Here is a 20,220-nt window from a genome sequence, read left to right as displayed (position 1 = left end):
AAATCGATTTGCAGAGAAATCTAACTACCTAGGGTTACCAGATCTGAAGTGCATAAAATCCTGGACACTAGGCCTCACCCTGTTCCATCCCTCAGACTCACCCACACACCGCCTCGTCACTTTCTTGCCAGGTCTGGAGGACCTCTGAGCATTTGCGGATATGTATGATGTCGTCAGCACATGTTCAGAGGCCCTTCAGATATGGCGGGGCTTTCCAAAACCCAGACAAACTACCAGGTTTGGAAAGTCTGTCCGGGCACCTGAATATGTCCTCTAAAAAGAGGACATATCTGGGTTTTCCCAGACGTCTGGTAACCCTAAGTCTAAATCTCTAATATGCAAATCTGTCATGCATATTTATTATGGATTAGTCTTTAAGCCCATTACATTAACAGGTGCTAGAAAAGATGTGTGTGTCTTTCTTTCTCTCTCTCTCTCCTTGGCCACCTTCTGTCTGTCTGTCTTTCTGTCTCTCTCTTTCCTCGGCTGTCCACTACCACCCCTTACCTGCTCCCCCTGTCCAGCATCCGGCTTCCTGGTCCGTTCACGTCTGCCCTCCTCTTCAAAGTATCCTGCTGAGGATCGCGGCCGGCTGTAGCCAACCTTGCAGGACGCTCTGCACGTCGGTAGCACGTTCCCTCTGACGCGATCCGTGCGTCAGAGGGAACGTGCTACTGAAGTGCAGAGCGGCCTGCGAGATTCACTACAGCCGGCCGCGATCCTCAGCAGAGCTGCTTTGAAGAGGAGCAGCAGTGGCGGCAGCGGTTGGTGAGTGAGGGCAGGAGGGGGGAGTCGCCGGCGTGTTCCCTGCCTCCGTGTTTGAAAATGGAATTCGGCACGGAGGGACACAGCATGCTGTCAGGGAACACGCCGTTCTAAGTGCACATGCGCGCTTAGGATTCTATTATAGAGGATATCCTGAAAATCCCATTGCCCGTGTGGATCCTGAGTCCTGGATTGTGGTCCTTGCTGTAGAGATTTTCAAAACAGGTTTACAGGACCCCCTGGTTGTCCTTGGGACTAAGGGGAAGATTCTCAGAACTTAAGGTTGCCTTTAACGTGGTCACTAAACTGGTTCCAGCCAGTTTAGCATGCCTGTATTTTAGTGGCGGATTATCAAAACGGCTTACCATGGTCTTTTCTAACATATTTCTAGTAGTCTCCAATTCTGCCATGCAAATGGGCTCATCAATATTTAAACTACTACTACTACTACTCAGGGCTGTGGAGTCGGTAGATAAATGTTCCGACTCCGACTCCTCAGTTTTTTGTACTTCAGACTCCGACTCCAGTACCCAAAATTTCCTCTGACTCCGACTCAGACTCCACAGCACTGGTTAATTTTCAGATCGTTAAAATGGAATGTCAAGTTGAGAGAAATGAGCATTTTCGACACCACCTTCTTTTTGCTTTTAATCAAGGTTCTAAGGCCGCAGAAGCTGCTCGCAACATTTGTGCTGTGTATATAGTGGGTGCTATAGCTGAAAGAATCGCTCGTGATTGGTATGCCAAGTTCAAAAATGGAGTTGGTAGATAATTGTTCCGACTCCGACTCCTCAGTTTTTTGTACTTCTGATTCTGACTCCAGGTACCCGAAATTTCCTCCGACTCCGACTCCACAGCCCTTCTACTACTAATCACTTATATAGTGCTGAAAGGTGTAAGCAGAACTGTACATTTTGACATGTATAGACAGTCCCTGCTCTGAAGAGCTTAGAATTTAACTTGGACAGACAGACAAGGTGAGAGGAATTACAAGCTGAAAGCACTCTTGAAGAGGTGGGCTTTTTAACTTGGCTGTGAACACAGCCAGAGACGGAACCCGCCATAGAGATTTGGGCAGCTTGTTCAAGCATAAGGCGCAGGAAGGTAGAAGGGACATTGTCTGGAGTCGGCTGTTGAAGAGAAGGGCCCAGATAGGCGGGCTTTACCAGCTGAGTGGAGTCCACGGAGGGTGGGGACACATAGGAGGAGATAGTGAGGGGCAGCTGAGTGAGTGCATTTGTAGGTCAGTTAGAGGAGTTTGAATTGTATTCGGAAATGGATGGGAAGCCAATGAAGTGACTTTAGGAGAGGGGAAACGTGAGTACAGCGGCTCTCCTGCAATATGAGTCGTGCAATCGAATTCTGGACAGATTAGAAGGGGAGTGAGATGGCTAAGCGAGGTGATGAGGGCGTGGATAAGTGTTTTGGTGGTGTGCTCGGAGAGGAAGGGCCAGATTTTGATAATATTATAGAGCAGGGGTGTCAACGTCCCTCCTCGAGGACCGCAATCCAGTCGAGTTTTCAGGATTTTTCCAATGAATATACATGAGATCTATTTGCATGCACTTCTTTGATTGAATGCTGGGTATTATCAAAAAAGGCATTACAACAAGATCGAAAGAGGTCATCCTGCCGTTGTATCGGACAATGGTGCGCCCACATCTGGAGTACTGCGTCCAATACTGGTCGCCGTACCTTAAGAAGGACATGGTGATACTCGAGAGGGTTCAGAAAAGAGTGACGTGATTGATAAGAGGTATGGAAAACCTTTCATATGCTGAAAGATTAGAGAAACTGGGGCTCTTTTCCCTGGAAAAGCGGAGGCTTAGAGAGGACATGAAAGACACTTACAAGATCATGAAGGGCATAGAGAAAGTGGAGAGGGACAGATTTGTCAAACTTTCAAAAACTACAAGAACGAGAGGGCATGCGGAAAAATTAAAAGGGGACAGATTTAGAACCAATGCTAGGAAGTTCTTCTTCACCCAAAGGGTGGACACCTGGAATGTGCTTCTGGAGGGAGTGATAGGACGGAGTACGGTATTGGAGTTCAAGAAGGGATTGGACGATTTCCTGAAGGAAAAGGGGATAGAAGGGTATAGATAGAGGATTACTATACAGGTCCTGGACCTGATGGGCCACCGCGTGAGCAGACTGCTGGGCGTGATGGACCTCTGGTCTAATCCAGCAGAGGCACTTATGTTCTTACCCCTATTAGAGGAAGAAGCAGCAGGTTTTAATGATTATGTTGTATCTGGGCAGAGAAAGAGAGCAAGGAATCAAAGATGGCTGGCGTTAGTTCTAGCTGCGTAGCGCGAGTTTAGCGTGCGCTAAAAATGCTTTCGCAGCTTAATAAAAGAAGCCCTAAGATTGCAAGCAGACAAAACAGGGAGGATCAGCGTGTTATCCACAGAGACACAGAGCACGTGGGTTCAGGCGGAAAGATGAGCAGCTCCGTTTTTTTTTTAGTCATATTCAATTTTAGATGTTAGTGAGACATCCAGGTAGCAATGTCGGACAGGCAGGCTGAGACTCTCCGGTCTGGGTTTCAGCAGAGAGATTTGGTGCAGAGAGGTAGATCTGGGAGTCATCAGCATAAAGGTGATACTGGAAGCCATGGGAGGAGACTAGCGCTCCACGTGAGCAAGTATGGATTGGTGTACCTCGAGGCTCTGTCCTGGGACCTCTCCTTTACTTAGTCGATAGTGGGAGTACTCCGGTCGATTCTTCATTCATTGCTGGGTGATTCTCCAAGCGTGGCGTCGGCTTTTGGTGAGCAAAAATCTGCAACTGGTTTACGGGTGCTGGTTCTGTGCCAGCACTGTGAAAAGCGCATCTCTGGCGTGTATTTCAACTGTGGCTAATGAAACGACAACAAAAAAATTACACGATTCACATAAATTATAGTAGTTGTATATGCCCTGTGAAAGGGGATAGATTCCGTACAAACGAAAGGAAATTCTTTTTCACCCAGAGAGTGGTAGAAAACTGGAACGCTCTTCCGGAGGCTGTTATAGGGGAAAACATCCTCCAGGGATTCAAGACAAAGTTGGACAAGTTCATGCTAAACTGGTGAGGCTGGACTCATTTGGAGCACTGGTCTTGACCTAGGGGCCACCGCATGAGCGGACTGCTGGGCAGGATGGACCACTGGTCTGACCCAGCAGCGGCAGTTCTTATGTTCTTATATCTTATATGTTTCTGGCTGTGGCGCATGGTAAAATTTCAAAAGATACAAAACGGCCACAGCCCGATTGATAACTAGAACATCAAGATATGAACATATTATTCCATATCTTCAACAATTGCATTGGTTGCTAGATGTGTTTTGAATTCAATGCAAAGCAATAATGTTACGACATCAATTTCTATATGGTACGATGGCTGAAATTTTTAAGAATATGATGTTATCAACCACAAAGATCCCTGCGTTCCGAAAGTGCCACATTGCTGAAAACAAAGGCTAACCCTAAATATGTGGAAACAAATGCCGTGACTTTTTCACATGTGCAGGAGTCAAGCCATGGAATGGCCTTGTTGGCCAGATTCGAAAATGTGGAGAGAGGAATTCATTGAGGAAAATGTTAAAGACCTCAACTATTTGTAGATGCATTTCTGTAAACTGTATATACTGATAATCTCCACTATATTCTGTTATCAATTGATTCCCTTGATATGTAATTCTCAAAATTGAATCCTCTACCACACCATGTAATGTACACGAATCACTGTTATGTAATTTATCTAGATAATCTTTATTACGCAATTCTTTTGGTAATTCCTATAATTTGTATTCCGCCTTGAACAATATATAATGTATAATGTATTCGAAATTAATTTTCCTATGAACTGTTTTCCTACCTTCTTCTACTCTATGTTTATAACCTAACTAATTTATTTTTCTCAAGTACTTTAGCAAGAATGTGAGCCTTTGGGACAGTCAGGGAACTCTAAGTACTTTCTCTTCATCTTAATTAATCTTACTTATTGCATTTCTTCTGTTTCTACTGTAAACCGCTTAGAACTTCACGGTACAGCGGTATATAAGAAATAAAATTATTATTATTATTATTTCTCTGAGCAATTGATTTTATGCAAGACTGAATTTGTCTGTTGTTTTTTTTTTTTTGTATAGACTCTTAATATTTTATGTATGTAACTCCTTGTAAACCATTTTGGGGAAAAAACGGTATAGAAATTTTAATAATAAATAAATAAGTTGCTTAAAGGGGACACAGGTTGAAGGCAGAAGAAACTCGTTAAATCCAAATCTTTTTCATTTTTAAATTTATAATTTTTGACAGGGTCCTCGGTGTGAGGTAGTAAGCTCCAAAGAGCAGATGACAAAGCACCCGCTCAAGTGCTTAAAGTCAAAAGCAGAAAGCCCCCTGGGTTCCTGCCGCACACCATCATAGGTACCCCGGAAATACGCTCAAATGTATATTTAACGGTGCGATAAGTGACAAAGTAAACTAAGCACTACAAAAACAATAAACCAGAGTGTCTGTGCCTCCAACCTGTGAGCCAAGGGGGGGGGGGGGGAAGGAAACAATCATCGTAAAAAAAAAAAAAAAATTTGTTCAATAGGCAGTAAATTATTACTTAGCTAGACATGCTGGAACCGTTAGTCAAAACGATGTATTCTACCATAATATAGGCCACGTTCCTCAGGCAGTAAGTTGGTTAGTCTATATTCATAGACAGGACAGTTAAATATCAAACTTGACTGCAAGCATGACAATGCCAAAATTGTGCTGGATGCCTCTTCTTATCTTGATGTTAGAAAGCAGATAAAAATTATTTAACAGGTTGGGTTCTTAACACATTTTATCATTATAACTTTTTAAATTCTTTTTTAAGATTGTTGTACCCTTTTTATATGGCATGTGTGTATTTTTCCTATATTGTATGCACATAATTTGATTCTCAATGATTTGTATTGTTTGTATTACAATTAATTGTTGTGAACTGCCTAGAACTTTTTGGGTGTGGCGGTATATAAAATAAAATTATTATGTTATCTTAATGAAGCACTGGAAAGCACTTTAGCACGAATTAAATCAAAGCGGTTTATGATACACGATAGCAAAACGCTGGACAGGACTTTAAAAACAAGATAAGAACAGTTTCCAGTATTGTTTGAATGGCATGATCGATATGAAGAACCACGCTAGTAACCTTAATAATATAAAGCTTATGGAAGGAAAGGAACAGCAAAGTGCAGTGATGGTTCCAAAATTCTTGTGGTCTGAACTGCATTAGCAATGACCTGGTGGTGGCACAGAGCACTTTACAATTATTTGTTGATTGATTTTTAGAAATTAGTTATCTAGTTATGAATTTAAATACAATAAAATTTAAATTTGTATGAGAGTGGCATTAGTAAGATATGGAATAGTCTCTAGTCATGCAGAAGACCATGTAAAAATCTGACCAAGCCCGGTTTCGAAGCTGAGAAGCCCCTTCTAGATGGGGTTGAACAACAGTGGTAGACCTCTAGTTGTATCAAGTTAGGCTACAACCTTGTATTGTAAACTTGTAACCTGTTAACTATATAATATGTGTGTTTAACCTGTTCTGAGCTCTTTAGGGACAACGGAATAGAAAACAAATCAATAAATAGAAATGATATATGAAGCTGGTGCGGTATAAGGATACAATTTGCATCTTGTTAACTGATTATCTGCTGTGTCCCTTGAATAGATTTTGGACTAAGAGCTGTTTGGATGTTTGAATATGCTGCTCCTCAGCTGGACCTTCCTCCTTTCCATGGTGCTGTCTCTCTTGCGTGCAAACTATGGGTTCTTTGGCTGGCTGAATCGCAACGCACCTACCGAGAGCCACCCTGTGCCTGCCTCACCTAGTCCCGCTCCTGACACCGAGGTCCTCCCCAGTGCTCCCTTTGAGATGACGATAGCGGATGAGAAATTCCTGGCAGAAGCAAAACACTTGGATCTCTCCCCACTGGACACTTGTCACTATAAGGTAGGATTCGGCAACTTTGTTGGTCCAGATGTGCACTTTTATGCTAGGGTTGTTGAATTAATATAAATTTGATTATGTTTATTAAACTTTCTACACCGCATAACAGCCTAAAAAAAGGATCCAAGTGGTGTACAATATATCATACACATTCATCAAGAAAGGAACTCCATTTAAAAATAGGATTGAAAAGAGTAAAAGCAAAGATTAAAAAAATAATTTTTTTTCCCTAAAATACCAAGGGCTCCTTTTACTAAGGGCATTAACGCGCGGAATAGTGCGTGCTAGAAGCGCAGGTTTAGCGTGCGCTAAAAACGCTATCGCAGCTTAGTATAAGGAGCCCTAAACAATCAGCATCTCCATCATAATTCTAATAAAAACAATCAAATCTCAGTAAACCATAATTAATACATACAGTCAAAAATTTTTTCCACATCAAAAAATAATCATTACATTAACGCAGATTACAGACCCAAACTCAATTATTCAATTTGAGAAATCCAATTGGAAAAAAAAGCGCTTTTAGATGTCTTTTAAAGTTTATATATGATGCTTCTTTTCTCAGATCTATGGACAAATTATTCCATAACCGTGGAACTAGATAAAAGAACGCACAATCTCTAGCAGACGCAAGGTGTGCCTTTGCCTTCGAGATATGACGAACGACTACCCTATTGTCATTCCAAGATCGTCATAAACGTCTTGGGGCATAAAATAACACCAAGTTGGGAAGATATGAAGGCTGTTGCTGAAATAATGCTCTATGTACCAACATCCTAAATTCTATTAGTAACCAATGGAATTTTAAATACAGGGGTGTCGCATGATCACGAATAAATGCACGGCCTAATAATCTAATTGCAGTGTTTTGCACTGTTTGTAAACGTTTCAGCTGTCCTAACTCAATACCTGCATATATTAAATTACCATAATCTAAATTACCATAATACAAAAGCATGAATTAATGTACACAATGATTTCTCATCTAAAAAATCTCTAATAGCTCTAAGCTGTCTTAATACCCCAAATCCTTTAGCAACAATGGATGAAATCTGTTCCTCAAAAGTTAGATGACAAATTAATTATAATCCCTAAGTACCTGAAGCTATTTATTAGCTTTATATATGATTACTCAAAGAAATATTTAATTGAGGTGTTGTCTTATCTCCTGAGATACAGCAAGATATAGTCTTAGACAAATTTAAAATCAATTTATGTTCATTCAGCCATTCTTCTATTCTATTTAAACCTGCTATAAGAGAACCTAAATCTAAAGTTGTAGGTGATAATCTATAGCGGGGGTGCCCACACTTTTTTGGCTTACGAGCTACTTTTAAAATGACCAAGTCAAAATGATCTACCAACAATAAAATTTTTAAAAACACAAGGCACACTGTATGCAGAGAAAATGTTAATTATCATTTGTATTTGGCGGGTTTTCCCCAGAGGTCAAGGCAGATGACTTTAAAATATACAATGTCACCTCAGTAACAACTATACAAAAATAGACAAATAAAAACATAAGCAGTGCCTCTGCTGGGTCAGACCAGAGGCCCATCATGCCCAGCAGTCCGCTCACGCTGCAGCCCATCAGGTCCAGGACCTGTATAGTAATTCTCTATCTATACCCTTCTAACCCCTTTTCCTTCAGGAAATCATCCAATCCCTTCTTGAACCCCAATACCATACTCTGTCCTATCACACCGTGTGGGAGCGCATTCCAGGTGTCCACCACCCTTTGGGTGAAGAAGAACTTCCTAGCATTGGTCCTAAATCTGTCCCCTTTTAATTTTTCCGAATGCCCTCTCGTTCTTGTAGTTTTTGAAAGTTTGACAAATCTGTCCCTCTCCACTTTCTCTATGCCCTTCATGATCTTATAGGTCTCTATTATGTTCCCTCTAAGTCTCCGCTTTTCCAGGAAAAAGAGCCCCAATTTCTCTAATCTTTCAGCATATGAAAGGATTTCCAAACCTTTTATCAGTCGCGTCGCTCTCCTCTGAACCCTCTTTGAGTATCTCCATATCCTTCCTATGGTACGGAGACCAATATTGGCCGCAGTACTCCAGATGCGGGTGCACCATCGCCCAATACAATGGCAGGATAACTTCTTTCGTTCTGGTTGTAATACCTTTCTTGATAATACCTAGCATTCTGTTCGCCTTCTTGGAGGCCACTGTGCCGACGGCTTCATTGTCTTGTCCACTAGTACCCCCAAGTCCTTTTCTAGGCTACTTTCACCCATTACCAGCCCTCCCATCGTATAACTGTACATCGGGTTCCTGTTTCCTACATTCAAGACTTTACATTTCTCTACATTAAACTTCATCTGCCATCTTTTTGCCCACTCTCCTAGTTTGTTCAGGTCCCTTTGTAAATCTTCACAGTCCTCTTTAGTCCTAACTCCACTAAATAGTTTGGTGTTGTCTGCGAATTTTATTACTTCGCACTTCGTCCCTGTTTCTAGATCATTTATGTTTAAATCATTTTTATTAAGAATAGCAAAAACTTATGTCAATACAGGTTTCAACACAATTAGATTTTCAGCATAACACCACACCAATCCCCCACCCACCCACCCCCCCTACCCACCCAACCCAGGTGGCAGCAGCGGCAATCAACTCAAGATAGAAAAGAAGTATGCAGGGGAAAAAGAAATTCTAAGCCTCCCAAAGTTGTTGTTGAACATAAGAGGTAAAAGTTAAACTAGAAGGCAGCCAGCAGAGGCGGAATAGCCGCCCCGCTTTAGAGGACATATTATCAATGTCTCTCCGTTCCAGTAACATTTGTTGTAACATTTGTGTTCTCCACTGTGCAAGCGAGGGAGGCTGCGCTGAGAGCCACTGTAACAGAATACACTTCCGTCCCATCAACACTGTCTTCCGGATGAAAGACGAACATCCAGGTCTAGGAGGATGAAGCCTAATCTGCAAGGTGAAGAGAAAGTTCGGATGTAGTCGCCAGGAACACTGCCAGAGTTGAGCCACAGAAGATACCACCTGGAGCCAGTAGGAAGATATCAAGGGGCATGACCAGAACATGTGTCCAATAGTTGCCAAAGGTTGAGAACATTTTCCACAACCATGTCCCGAACCAATCCCCATTAAATAGGCTCTCCGTGGAGCGTAGAACGCACGTAAAAGAAATTTATAATTCCTCTCCTTCTCCACTGTTGACAGAACTGCAGTATTGCCCATGCGAATACCCCTACGAAGCATCTCCTCCGAGATGGGCATCCGGAGATCCATTGTCCATTTCTGAGCCAGAGTAGCATAATCCAGGGTACCAGATAAGTCTTGTAAGAACTTATGATGAAACTTCAAAGGTATAATGTCCTGAGCCGTGAGGCCAAGAGCCTCCTGCAACTGATCATGAACTCTCTCCATCAGTATGCTCGGGGCCAAAGTTCGTAAATAATGTTGAAGTTGGCTATATGCAAACCAGTCAGTTGGACGAAGATGAAACGTCGCTTGTAATTCTGCGAAGGAGATAGGATGACCCTCACGAGTTACTGCTTGAGAGACATACTGTAAGCCCATCTTAGACCAACGACGAAACAAAGCAGAGTCCATTCCAGGTGTAAAGTCTCCATTACCCCATAAGGGAAGGCACGGCGTTGTTCGTGATGGGATCTTTAATAAGCGACATAACATCCGCCAAGCTACACGCATAGCAGGTAGTAGAGGGTGTGTAAGCAATTGAGGCACATCAGGCAAATGGAGAACATGTAAAAGGTAACTAAAGTGGTAAGGCTGAAAAGAAAAACATTCAATTTCAGGCATGGAAAAACAATCAGTATTGCAGAACCAATCATGAATATGACGTAATTGACAAGCAAGATTAAACCTATAAATACTCAATAAGCCCAGCCCCCCCTGCTCAATAGGAAGCATCAATTTGGTCAAAGATATCCTAGCCCGTTTTCCCTGCCACAAGTAAGCTGATAGGGTAGATCTGTGTTGAGATAAGTGTCGTTTCGTTAACATTATAGGGAGTGTTTGTAATAAGTAAAGCCATTGTGGGAAAATCATCATATTATATAAAGCTATACGTCCAGAAAGAGAAAGAGGATAAGTCCGCCAGTTCTTTAATGTTGTAGCAGTGCGGGTAATTAAGGGCAGTATATTAACGGTATAAAGCCTATCTAATTGTTGAGGAATGACCACCCCTAAATAAACCAGATGGGGGGATGCCCATTGTAGTGGAAACCCACCATTCCAGTTCTGGCGCACTTCTAGCGAAGTGGGAAGAGCAATTGATTTTTGTTTATTGAGAACCAGTCCCGAATATGTACTAAATTCATCTAAGATTTCCAGCGCCCGATACAATGAACATTGAGGGTTGCCCAAAGCCAGCAAAAGGTCATCAGCAAATGCCAACACCCGCAATTGAGACTGACCCTCAGGTAATCCCATAATCTCATCGTCCCTCTGCAGTGTACGTAACAGCGGGTCTAAGTAGAGAAGAAACAGGAGAGGGGACAGTGGACATCCCTGGCGCGTCCCTCTTCCAATAGTAAACGAGGGCGATCTCATGCCATTAACTAACACAGAGGCAGTAGGATCCGCGTAGAGTGCTTGTATAGAAGCAAAATAACTAACAGGAAATCCCATATATTGTAAAAGCCGAAACAAGTAATGCCAATTGACCTTATCAAAGGCTTTCGCTGCGTCAAGCCCGACTAGAAGACCAGGTAAACGCAACTGTTGAGCACGGGAAAACGCTAGGAGTACTCTTCGTACGTTCAACACCGAATGTCGAGTTCGAACAAATCCCACTTGTTCAGGAACTATAAGAGACGGTAACAGAGGGGCTAACCGATCCGCCAGGATACGGGCAAAGATTTTTACATCTACATTTAATAACGATATCGGACGGTAAGATTCCAAGTCAGTCGGTGGTTTGGCCGGTTTAGGGATAAGAGTAATCAAGGCTTCATTGGCATAGCGAGGGAACATGCGTTGTGTCTGAATAGTCGTGTAATAAGCAAGAAGGGAGCCCCCAATAGAAAGTGATAAGATCTTAAAGAATTCAGGGGAGTAACCATCCGGCCCCGGGGCGGTACAAGATTTTAAGTTCTGAATCGCCCGAAGCACCTCCTGCAGTTGCAACGGGCGGTCCAGGCGTGAGATTTGAGCAGCCGTCAAACGAGGCATACCCGCATCTTCCAGGTAATCATTCACATCGGGGCCCGTATACGCCCCCGGGGACGCATAGAATGCCTCAAAATGTTTATAAAAACTCTCAGAGATAGCCTCTGCTGAAGTTAGTATATTCCCTGTCTTATCGTGTATCATTGGGATATATCGAGAACCCTTCCAACTTTTAGTAATGGATGCTAGTAACTTCCCCACTTTATTACCATATTTATGGAATCGAAATTTACGATAAAACAATAGCTTTTTCGTACGTTCATGTATAAGGGAATTTAAGGCCACCAACGCCGAATGATACGCTTCGCGATTAGTGGCAGTGGGACTATGCAACAATTCTCTTTTTAACAACACCAGTTGTCGTTCAAGCGCTACAATACGATGTGCTATGCGTTGCGTGCGAGTAGTAATGTATGCGATAATGTCTCCACGGAGTACAGCTTTTGCTGTATCCCAAAACAACACCGGTTGATCAATATGTTGGTTATTGAAGGAGCAATAAGATTCCCACTTGTCAAGTAAGAACTTTTGAAAATGTGCATCTTGATGTAAATAAGAGGGAAATTTCCAGCCCGTCCCCGGTCCCACTGGTCCACCCACCGCCAGGTCAATCCAAATCATGGTGTGGTCGGACACCTCCAAGGGGCCTATAGTCGCCTCCGTAACCTTGGCGAATAGAGATTCTGACAGTAAGGTGTAATCAATCCGCGAGAATGACCCATGTGCCCGAGATTGGTGTGTGTAGTCCCGCTCGGTGGGGTGAAGTAAGCGCCAGGGATCAACCAGCCCCAAAGCCCGACAAAGGTAAGGGACCCCTTTAGTACGTCTCGGCGGTGCTATACCCGACGTCCCGGATCGATCCATGGCTGGGTCTAATACTTGATTTAAGTCACCCACCAGGATCAAAGGACTATCCGAATCTTGTAAGCAAATGTTAACCAAATTTTGAAAGTATGAATGTTGATATCCATTAGGTCCATAACCCACCAACAATCGAAAAGTCCCCCCAGGCCCCTCAATCTTCAGTAAAAGATAGCGACCCTGGATGTCACGTCGTTGGACTCGAACAGTGCACGCTAGGCCCTTTCGGATAAGTATGGCCACCCCAGCCCTCCTCCCAGGGGCAGATGCGTAGTATACAGTACCAACCCAGCCTTTCTGGAGCTTCTGGTGTTCTAAATCAGTGAGCCTAGTCTCCTGGAGACACGCGATGTCTGCTCGATGGTGTTTCAGTTGGGATAGTATCTTAGTTCGTTTAGCAGGGGAGGTGATGCCGGACACATTCCATGAGATTATACGTAGCGTCCGGTCACCCATGGTACACCCTACTAGAATATCGCGAAACTGTCAACCCCCAAGGGTAGTGGGTCCCAGGGTGCCCAGCCTCACCCCAAGATCCCTTGAACACACTCCATACAAACCACTCATATTTCCCCACAAAGGTAAACTCCCAACAAAAGTTTAACATCAAAACAATACCCCAAAACCATGCCGCCGCTACCACCCAAAAACTAAACACCCCCCAACCCCCCCAAACAAGCCCAGAAGTCCCTACCGAGAGGGACCTAGACAGGGTACAAAGGACACTTGGCCCGAGGCCGCCCGAATAACTGTAAAGAGCCATCAGGACTAAATAGTGCTCCAACAAACCAGTAATCTAAGCAAACAGTAATTAGTGCAATAAAGAACAATGGGCAATAGAAGCTCATAGTGCAGTCAAGATTCTCCAGACGACTGGCTTTCCAGGATTTTTATGAAATCTGCTGCTGCCTCAGGTGATTGAAAGGATTTCCAGACTCCATTATGTTGAACTCGAAGCAGCGCTGGGTAGTTAAATTGGAACCTCCGTTTAAGCTCAACAAGTTTCGTGCAGAGTGGGTAGTACGGCTTTCTCTTTTCCTGTAAAGCCACCGAAAAGTCCTGGCTTATGCGGACCGGTGTGCCATCATAGGTAAGCGCATCCCGTTTGACTCTATATTGATGTAGAAGTTCTACCTTGTGACGGAAGTTTAGCAGCTTAAGTATAACCACCCTCGGGCGAGTCTCCAAACCCGGTCTGGATCCCAAACGGTGAGCCCGCTCCAATCTCAGGGGGCCCAAAGAGGGTGGGAGGGGTAGTTCGTCCTGTAGCCAGCGTTCCAGGGTATCCAATAAAAGCCGGTCCGCAATTGTCTCAGGAATGCCCATAATCCTCAAGTTAGAGCGACGGGAGCGATTCTCCAGGTCATCCAGTTTTTCTGCTTGCAAAGAAACTTGGGCCTGCAGTGTAGATATATCTGTGCCTCTGGTCACCGAGGAATCCTCCAGTGTGGAGACACGCTGCTCCAATTCAGTGGTACGAGCCGCTGCAGCTGATAGTAAAGTTTCAATATTTGAAATTTGAGTGGAGAGAAGTTCCATCTTGGGCCCCAGGACCTGCGAGATTGCTTCCTTAATGTCCCCCAGCGCGGTCTCAGTAAGGTGGGAGACCGATGCTGCAGGGCTCGACGCCATCTTGGATTCCCCTGGTCGCACACGTTCGCGCTCCTTTCGGGCCGCTTTGGTCGTCATGGAGTCCTGGGAGCGCGTTAAGTATTTGTCCATGCAGCGACACACTGATCCCGGAGCTGCACAAGCGTCAGGGAGCACTTTCGTCCCGCGAGTGAAACGCAAAAAATCGGGCGGCCTCGGAGCGAGCGAGGAGACCTCTTCACTCTCTCATAGCGTCACGTGACCCCCCTAGATCATTTATAAATACATTGAACAGCAGCGGTTTGAGTACTGACCTCTGCGGAACACCACTCGTGACCCTCCTCCAGTCAGAGTGGTGGCTCTTCACTCCCACTCTTTGCCTCCTACCTGCCAACCAATTTCCGATCCATCTATGTACGTTTCCTTCCACCTCATGGTTCTTCAGTTTCCGCAGTAGGCGTTCATGGGGTACCTTGTCAAAGGCTTTTTGAAAATCCAAGTATATGATGTCTATGGGGGCCCCTTCGTCCATTTGTTTGTTAATTCCTTCGAAGAAGCGCAATAAGTTCATTTGGCACGATCTTCCTTTGCAGAAGCCATGTTGGCTTGTTTTCATCAGTTTATTCCTTTCTAGGTGCTCATCGAGCTGTCTTATCAGCACTTCCGCCATCTTCCCCGGAACTGAAGTCAAACTTACCGGTCGGTAGTTCCCCAGGTCGCCTCTCGATCCTTTTTTGAAGATGGGCGTAACATATACCCCACTCCCCTTTTACTAAACCGCGATAGCGGTTTTAGCGCAGGAAGCTACGCTGAATGCCCTGCGCTGCTCTTGATGCTCATAGGTTCCCTGTGCTAAAAATCGCTATTGCGGTTTAGTAAAAGGGGGCCATAGTGCAAAATATAGACAGCAGATATAAATTCTCAAAACGGACACATTTTGATCACTAAATTGAAAATAAAATCACTTTTCCTATTTTTTTTTCTGGTGATTTTCATGAGTCTCTGGTTGCATTTCCTTTTTCTGACTATAAATCCAATATTTCTTTCTTTCTGCCTTTCTTTCTCTCTCCCCCGGCCCCCAAAGCCATCGTGCCGATTTCTCCACTTCCCCGATTCTTTCCCTGCCACTACGCCGATTTCTCCCTGCTGCTTCCCAGAGCCAGGCCTGGTGCATAGAAGCACCAGGCCCACAAGACTTCACCTCCGACGTCAATTCTAACGTCGGGGAGGAAGTTCCAGGCCAGCCAGGCAGCGATTGGCTGGCCCAGAACTTCCTCTCCAACGTCAGAATTGACATCAGAGGTGAAGTCTTGTGAATCCTGTGCTTGTGCCTTTGCGATCTACTGGTTGATCGCGATTGACCATTTGGGCACCCCTGATCTATAGACTAATAAAATCTCGTCTGCATAAATATGTGTACTGATTCCTAGTTCCTGAATTTGTCGTGCCAAGGGACTCGGAAAGATATTAAATAGAGCTGGTGATAAAGCTGACTCTTTGTGTATATTAGTCAACCTATCCTGTCTGTAAGGACAGATTGCATTAATCTGTTCTAAAGAAGACTCTTATCTTCCCTTTAACGAGTGGGAATGGTCTGGAGAGACTGATAACTACTGACTGATTTAGTATAAACTAGTGGTTCCCAACCCTGTCCAGGAGGGCCACCAGCCAGTCGGGTTTTTGGGATAGCCCTAGTGAACATGCATGAGAGAGAGGTGACAGGCATGCAAATCTGCCCCATGTATATTCATTAGGGATAGCCTGAAAACCTGACTGGCAAAGTTGGACAAATTCCTGCTAAACTGAAATGTAAGCAGGTGAGGCTGGACTCATTTAGAGCACTGGTCTTTGACCTGAGGGCCGACGCGTGAGCGGACTGCTGAGCAGGATTGACCACTGGTCTGACCCAGCAGTGGCAATTCTTATGTTCTTATGGTCCTCCAGGACAGGGTTGGGAACCACTGGTATAAACAACTGTGCAGCCCAGAACCTTCCAGTATTTCTCAGTACTGGTATAGCACTTGAGTAGAAGGTGTGATTTAGCAATATTAAATATTTTGTGTTGGTTGTCTATGGTGTGTATGCTTTCAAAAAAGTTTTTAATTTTTTGTTGGAATCTTGATGATTCCATCCTGAATGTCAGTCGGAAGGTTCCAGGTCTTGGTTCCAAGATGCGTATCTGACTTGCTCTTCACATGTTTGTATTTAACCCCTTTGGGAGACGGGAGTAGCAGTTGAAGCAATTTCAGTTTTCTGGTTGATGTAGACCAGGACTTTATAAATAAGTTTGAGTGGTTCAGCAGTTTTTGCATATAAGATTTGAAACATATTATGCATGATAGTTTGAAGGTGGTGATAGGAGTTTTGACAGGCTGCCAGTGTAAGTTCGTAGGAGACGGGAGTCAAATTTTTCAGTCTGAATATTAGTCTGGCTGCTGTGTTTTGAATTAGAACAGTAGAGTTTAGACCTGCATAGAGGGAGTTGCAATAATCCAATTGGGATAGTATAATCATTTGAATTAGCACAGCAAATGGCGCTCTTGAAAAAAGGGCCTGATGAGTCTTAGTCTTCTCATATTGTACAAGGTTTTCTTCCTTAGATTGGATACTTGAGATTCATATGATAGGGTGGAGTCGAGAATGACTCCTAGTACCTTGGACGTCTTGTTGATATCCAGCGTTGATCCTGAGGTTAGAGTTCCAGTGTTATCTGCTGTCGTTTACTATGTTAGGACATTGAGCATTGCACCAATTCCCTTTAGCAGATAAATAATGGAATTATGGAAGTCCGGTTTTGTTTTATTTTTTATACTGGTTGGAGGACAGAAAAAGTGGCCTCAAAGGCTACAATTACCAGGTGGATCACAGAGGTGATTAAATGTAGCTTACATGCTCAGGGGCAGGCAGGAGTTTGAAGGTTTGAAGGCTCATTCTGCCCTCAAAGAAGCCTGAGCTTTTGTTGAATATGGCTTGGTGCAGCAACCTAGTCTACCTTCCTTCCATTCATTTGTTGAGCTTTTCCAGTTGGATGTTCGAATGAGATAGGAGGCACCTATTGAAGTTTTAGCTCAGGGACTGTCTGTGTCCCAACCTTGTTAAGTACTGTTTTTGTATTTCCCATTTGTCGGGAATGGTCTGAAGAGATGAGGGAAGAAAAATGAGGCTCTTCAGACCATTGCTGAACCCACTCAGAATTTGGGAAGGAGATGCACTATTATATTCTATGTGAGAACAGTTGAATTTCTGATGGTTATTTCCTCTTTCCACGGGTTAGTTGAGGATTTATTGTTTGTTCTCTACCATGTTGCTTTGTCAGTAGAAATACCAGCAGGCTCTGGGCTCCAAGGTGTTTGTACAGGCAGTTCCCATGTTAAGAACAAGTTGCATTTTTAAAGCTGTTAAGTCAGAACTTGTAGATTTTCAGATTCTTGCTGCTGCCCTCTGCTCCCAGCTGACAACTAGCCCCTACCACTGTTCCCTCTAAGATACAGCGGGCACAACCACACACTGTTCTTAATGTGGCCATGCATCGTTCCTGAATCTGCTGCAGGAGAAGTGTAGGAGTCTAGGCTACTGGAAATGCTGCTCGGTGAAATGAAACTGCATTCTTAAGTAAAAGTTGTACTTAAGTCAGGCGTCTGTAACTCAGGGACTGCCTGTATTATATTATCACTTGGTAGTTCTCTGTTTCCTCTCTCCTAGTAAGAGGGCACATCAGGAATGAAAATTAGCAGGCAAGATCTAATCGCTGCTTAAGAAAGGATCTTGTGTCGCTCTCCGGTATTAGACTTGACAAAAGCTACCGCTATCAAATACTTGAGACTAGGATTGACCATTGTTGGAAATAGATTACTGGGCTTGAGGGTCCTTTTGGTTCTGACCCAGTTGATATGCTAAACTTTCCCCAGTCCTGCCTCCAGGCTAACTTCTGCTCAGTTCTCTAAAGTTAAAAGGGGATAGAGTCCGTACAAACGTAAGGAAGTTCTTCTTCACCCAGAGAGTGGTGGAGAACTGGAACGCTCTTCCGGAGTCTGTTATAGGGGAAAACACCCTCCAGGAATTCAAGAGGAGGCTAGACAAATTTCTGTTGAACCAGAATGTATGCAGGTGAGGCTGGTCTCGGTTAGGGCGCTGGTCTTTGACCTCCCGCGTGAGCAGACTGTTGGGTGCGATGGACCACTAGTCTGACCCAGCAGCGGCAATTCTTCTGTTCTTGTGCACCTGCAGGCGCATACTGGAAGGATAATTCTATAAAAACCTATTTCTGCATAAAAAATGCTATAATCTTTAATTGGGTGGGGGGAGGATGTCTTAAAACAGGGGTGTCCAATGTCGGTCCTCGAGGGCCGCAATCCAGTCGGGTTTTCAGGATTTCCCCAATGAATCTGCATAAGATCTATGTGCATGCACTGCTTTCAATGCATATTCATTGGGGAAATCCTGAAAACCCGACTGGATTGCGGCCCTCGAGGCCCGACATTGGACACCCCTGTCTTAAAAGCTTGTTCTCTTGCTCTTCTTTGCTAATCTCTCGGGCTTTGACTTTTTATTATCTTCTTCCTGATAGGTTGTGAATCGGCTACAGACCTCCTGTTCTGAGCTATCTGAAGAGGAACTGGCCAAGCTGGGGGTGGCCTTGTTCAACTGTCAAGCTGAGGCTGAGAGTCGGAAGACATATCCGTGCACCAGTGAAATGGTAAGAAAACGTCTCTAGAGGTAAACGGTGGCTGCAGTAAAAGATTTGTGCTGGTATCGAAGTCTTGGGTATATAGATGGATCCAAAAAGATGACGACAATATTTACTTCTGGTGGAATTCCGCGCAACTGAACAATGCAGAATTTGGCATCGGCACTTCCTTTCTCCATCTGTGGCCCGAATCGTTGCTGGCGACATCTTCGGGTAGCCTGTACGGGCTCTTCAGGCTTCCCTCTACCGCGTTCCCACCCTCAGTGATGTCACGTCCTCTTTCTTCACAGACAGGACAGTAAGGGGGAGCCTTAAGAAAAGGGGCAGATGCAAGACTAGGGCCTCCATTGGAGTAGGTGCTATTTGGGGCAGAGGGGATGAGTGGGGGAGAGGAAAACCTTTCATGCATATATGGATTTTAGGAAAAATAAAAAAATGCTGGCTTGAGGGGGGAAGGGGAAAGAGTGAAATGCTGGTTTAGGGGGTCAGGAATGAGAGATAGGGTGATTAAATGCTGGTTCGAGGAGGATAGGTGTGAGAGATGTTGGCTTGGGGAATGGGGACAGGGGTGATATGGAGGATACTTTCCACTAGAAGAAAGTTACTAAGCAAAAAAATAAAACGAAGACTCTAGCATAGGCAGTGGAATGCTTTTTTGTTGTTGGTGGGGGGGCTCAAAAGCTCCACCCCAGACCTCCTCATCCTATATAATAAAGAGCTAGCTGCGCAAGCGCACTCCTATTTATGTGTTATAATAATAATAATAATAATAATAACTTTATTTTTCTATACCGCCATAGTCAGGCGACTTCTAGGCGGTTTACATTGTAAGAAGGCTGGACATTCAGCGAATAACAAGTACAGTACAATACTAATACAATACAATAAATCCACATATAATACAGTAGAGTGAGTCCAAATTCAAAACATACAATAAGTTTAAATACAGTACCGAATAAAGAGTCTAGATGCAGTACAATAGTCTAAATGGTAACTTACATATTAATTGGAGATCTAAGGGTAATGAATGTCTGAAAGATTTAGAACATCCGTGAGAGGGGTCTTAGTGGGGAGGGGACCGTTTTAGCCAATGAATTTAGCGAATAGGGTGGTTTTGATCGATTTGCGGAAAGTATTATAAGTCATGTTTGGTTCGTTTATGTGGTTTTTCAGCCAGGTTTGCTG

The 20,220-nt window shown here is 44.0% G+C and overlaps 1 protein-coding gene across 6 annotated transcripts in view; it reads left to right on the top strand.

The window, feature by feature from the left end:
• LOC117353889 (protein brambleberry-like) overlaps nucleotides 1-20,220 on the top strand; it is a 72,381-nt gene that overhangs the window by 8,267 nt on the left and 43,894 nt on the right. For all 6 annotated transcript variants that reach the window (XM_033930383.1, XM_033930381.1, XM_033930382.1 and 3 more), the window contains exons 2-3: nucleotides 6,469-6,750; nucleotides 18,916-19,044. In XM_033930383.1, the coding sequence (XP_033786274.1) occupies nucleotides 6,502-6,750; nucleotides 18,916-19,044 (378 nt within the window). In that variant the 5' untranslated portion in view covers nucleotides 6,469-6,501. The remainder of the gene's footprint in view (nucleotides 1-6,468; nucleotides 6,751-18,915; nucleotides 19,045-20,220) is intronic.

The sequence above is a fragment of the Geotrypetes seraphini genome, chromosome 2 (genome assembly GCF_902459505.1).
Source record: "Geotrypetes seraphini chromosome 2, aGeoSer1.1, whole genome shotgun sequence".
Taxonomy (NCBI): Eukaryota; Metazoa; Chordata; class Amphibia; order Gymnophiona; family Dermophiidae; genus Geotrypetes; species Geotrypetes seraphini.
This window is presented reverse-complemented; position numbering and strand designations above follow the sequence as displayed.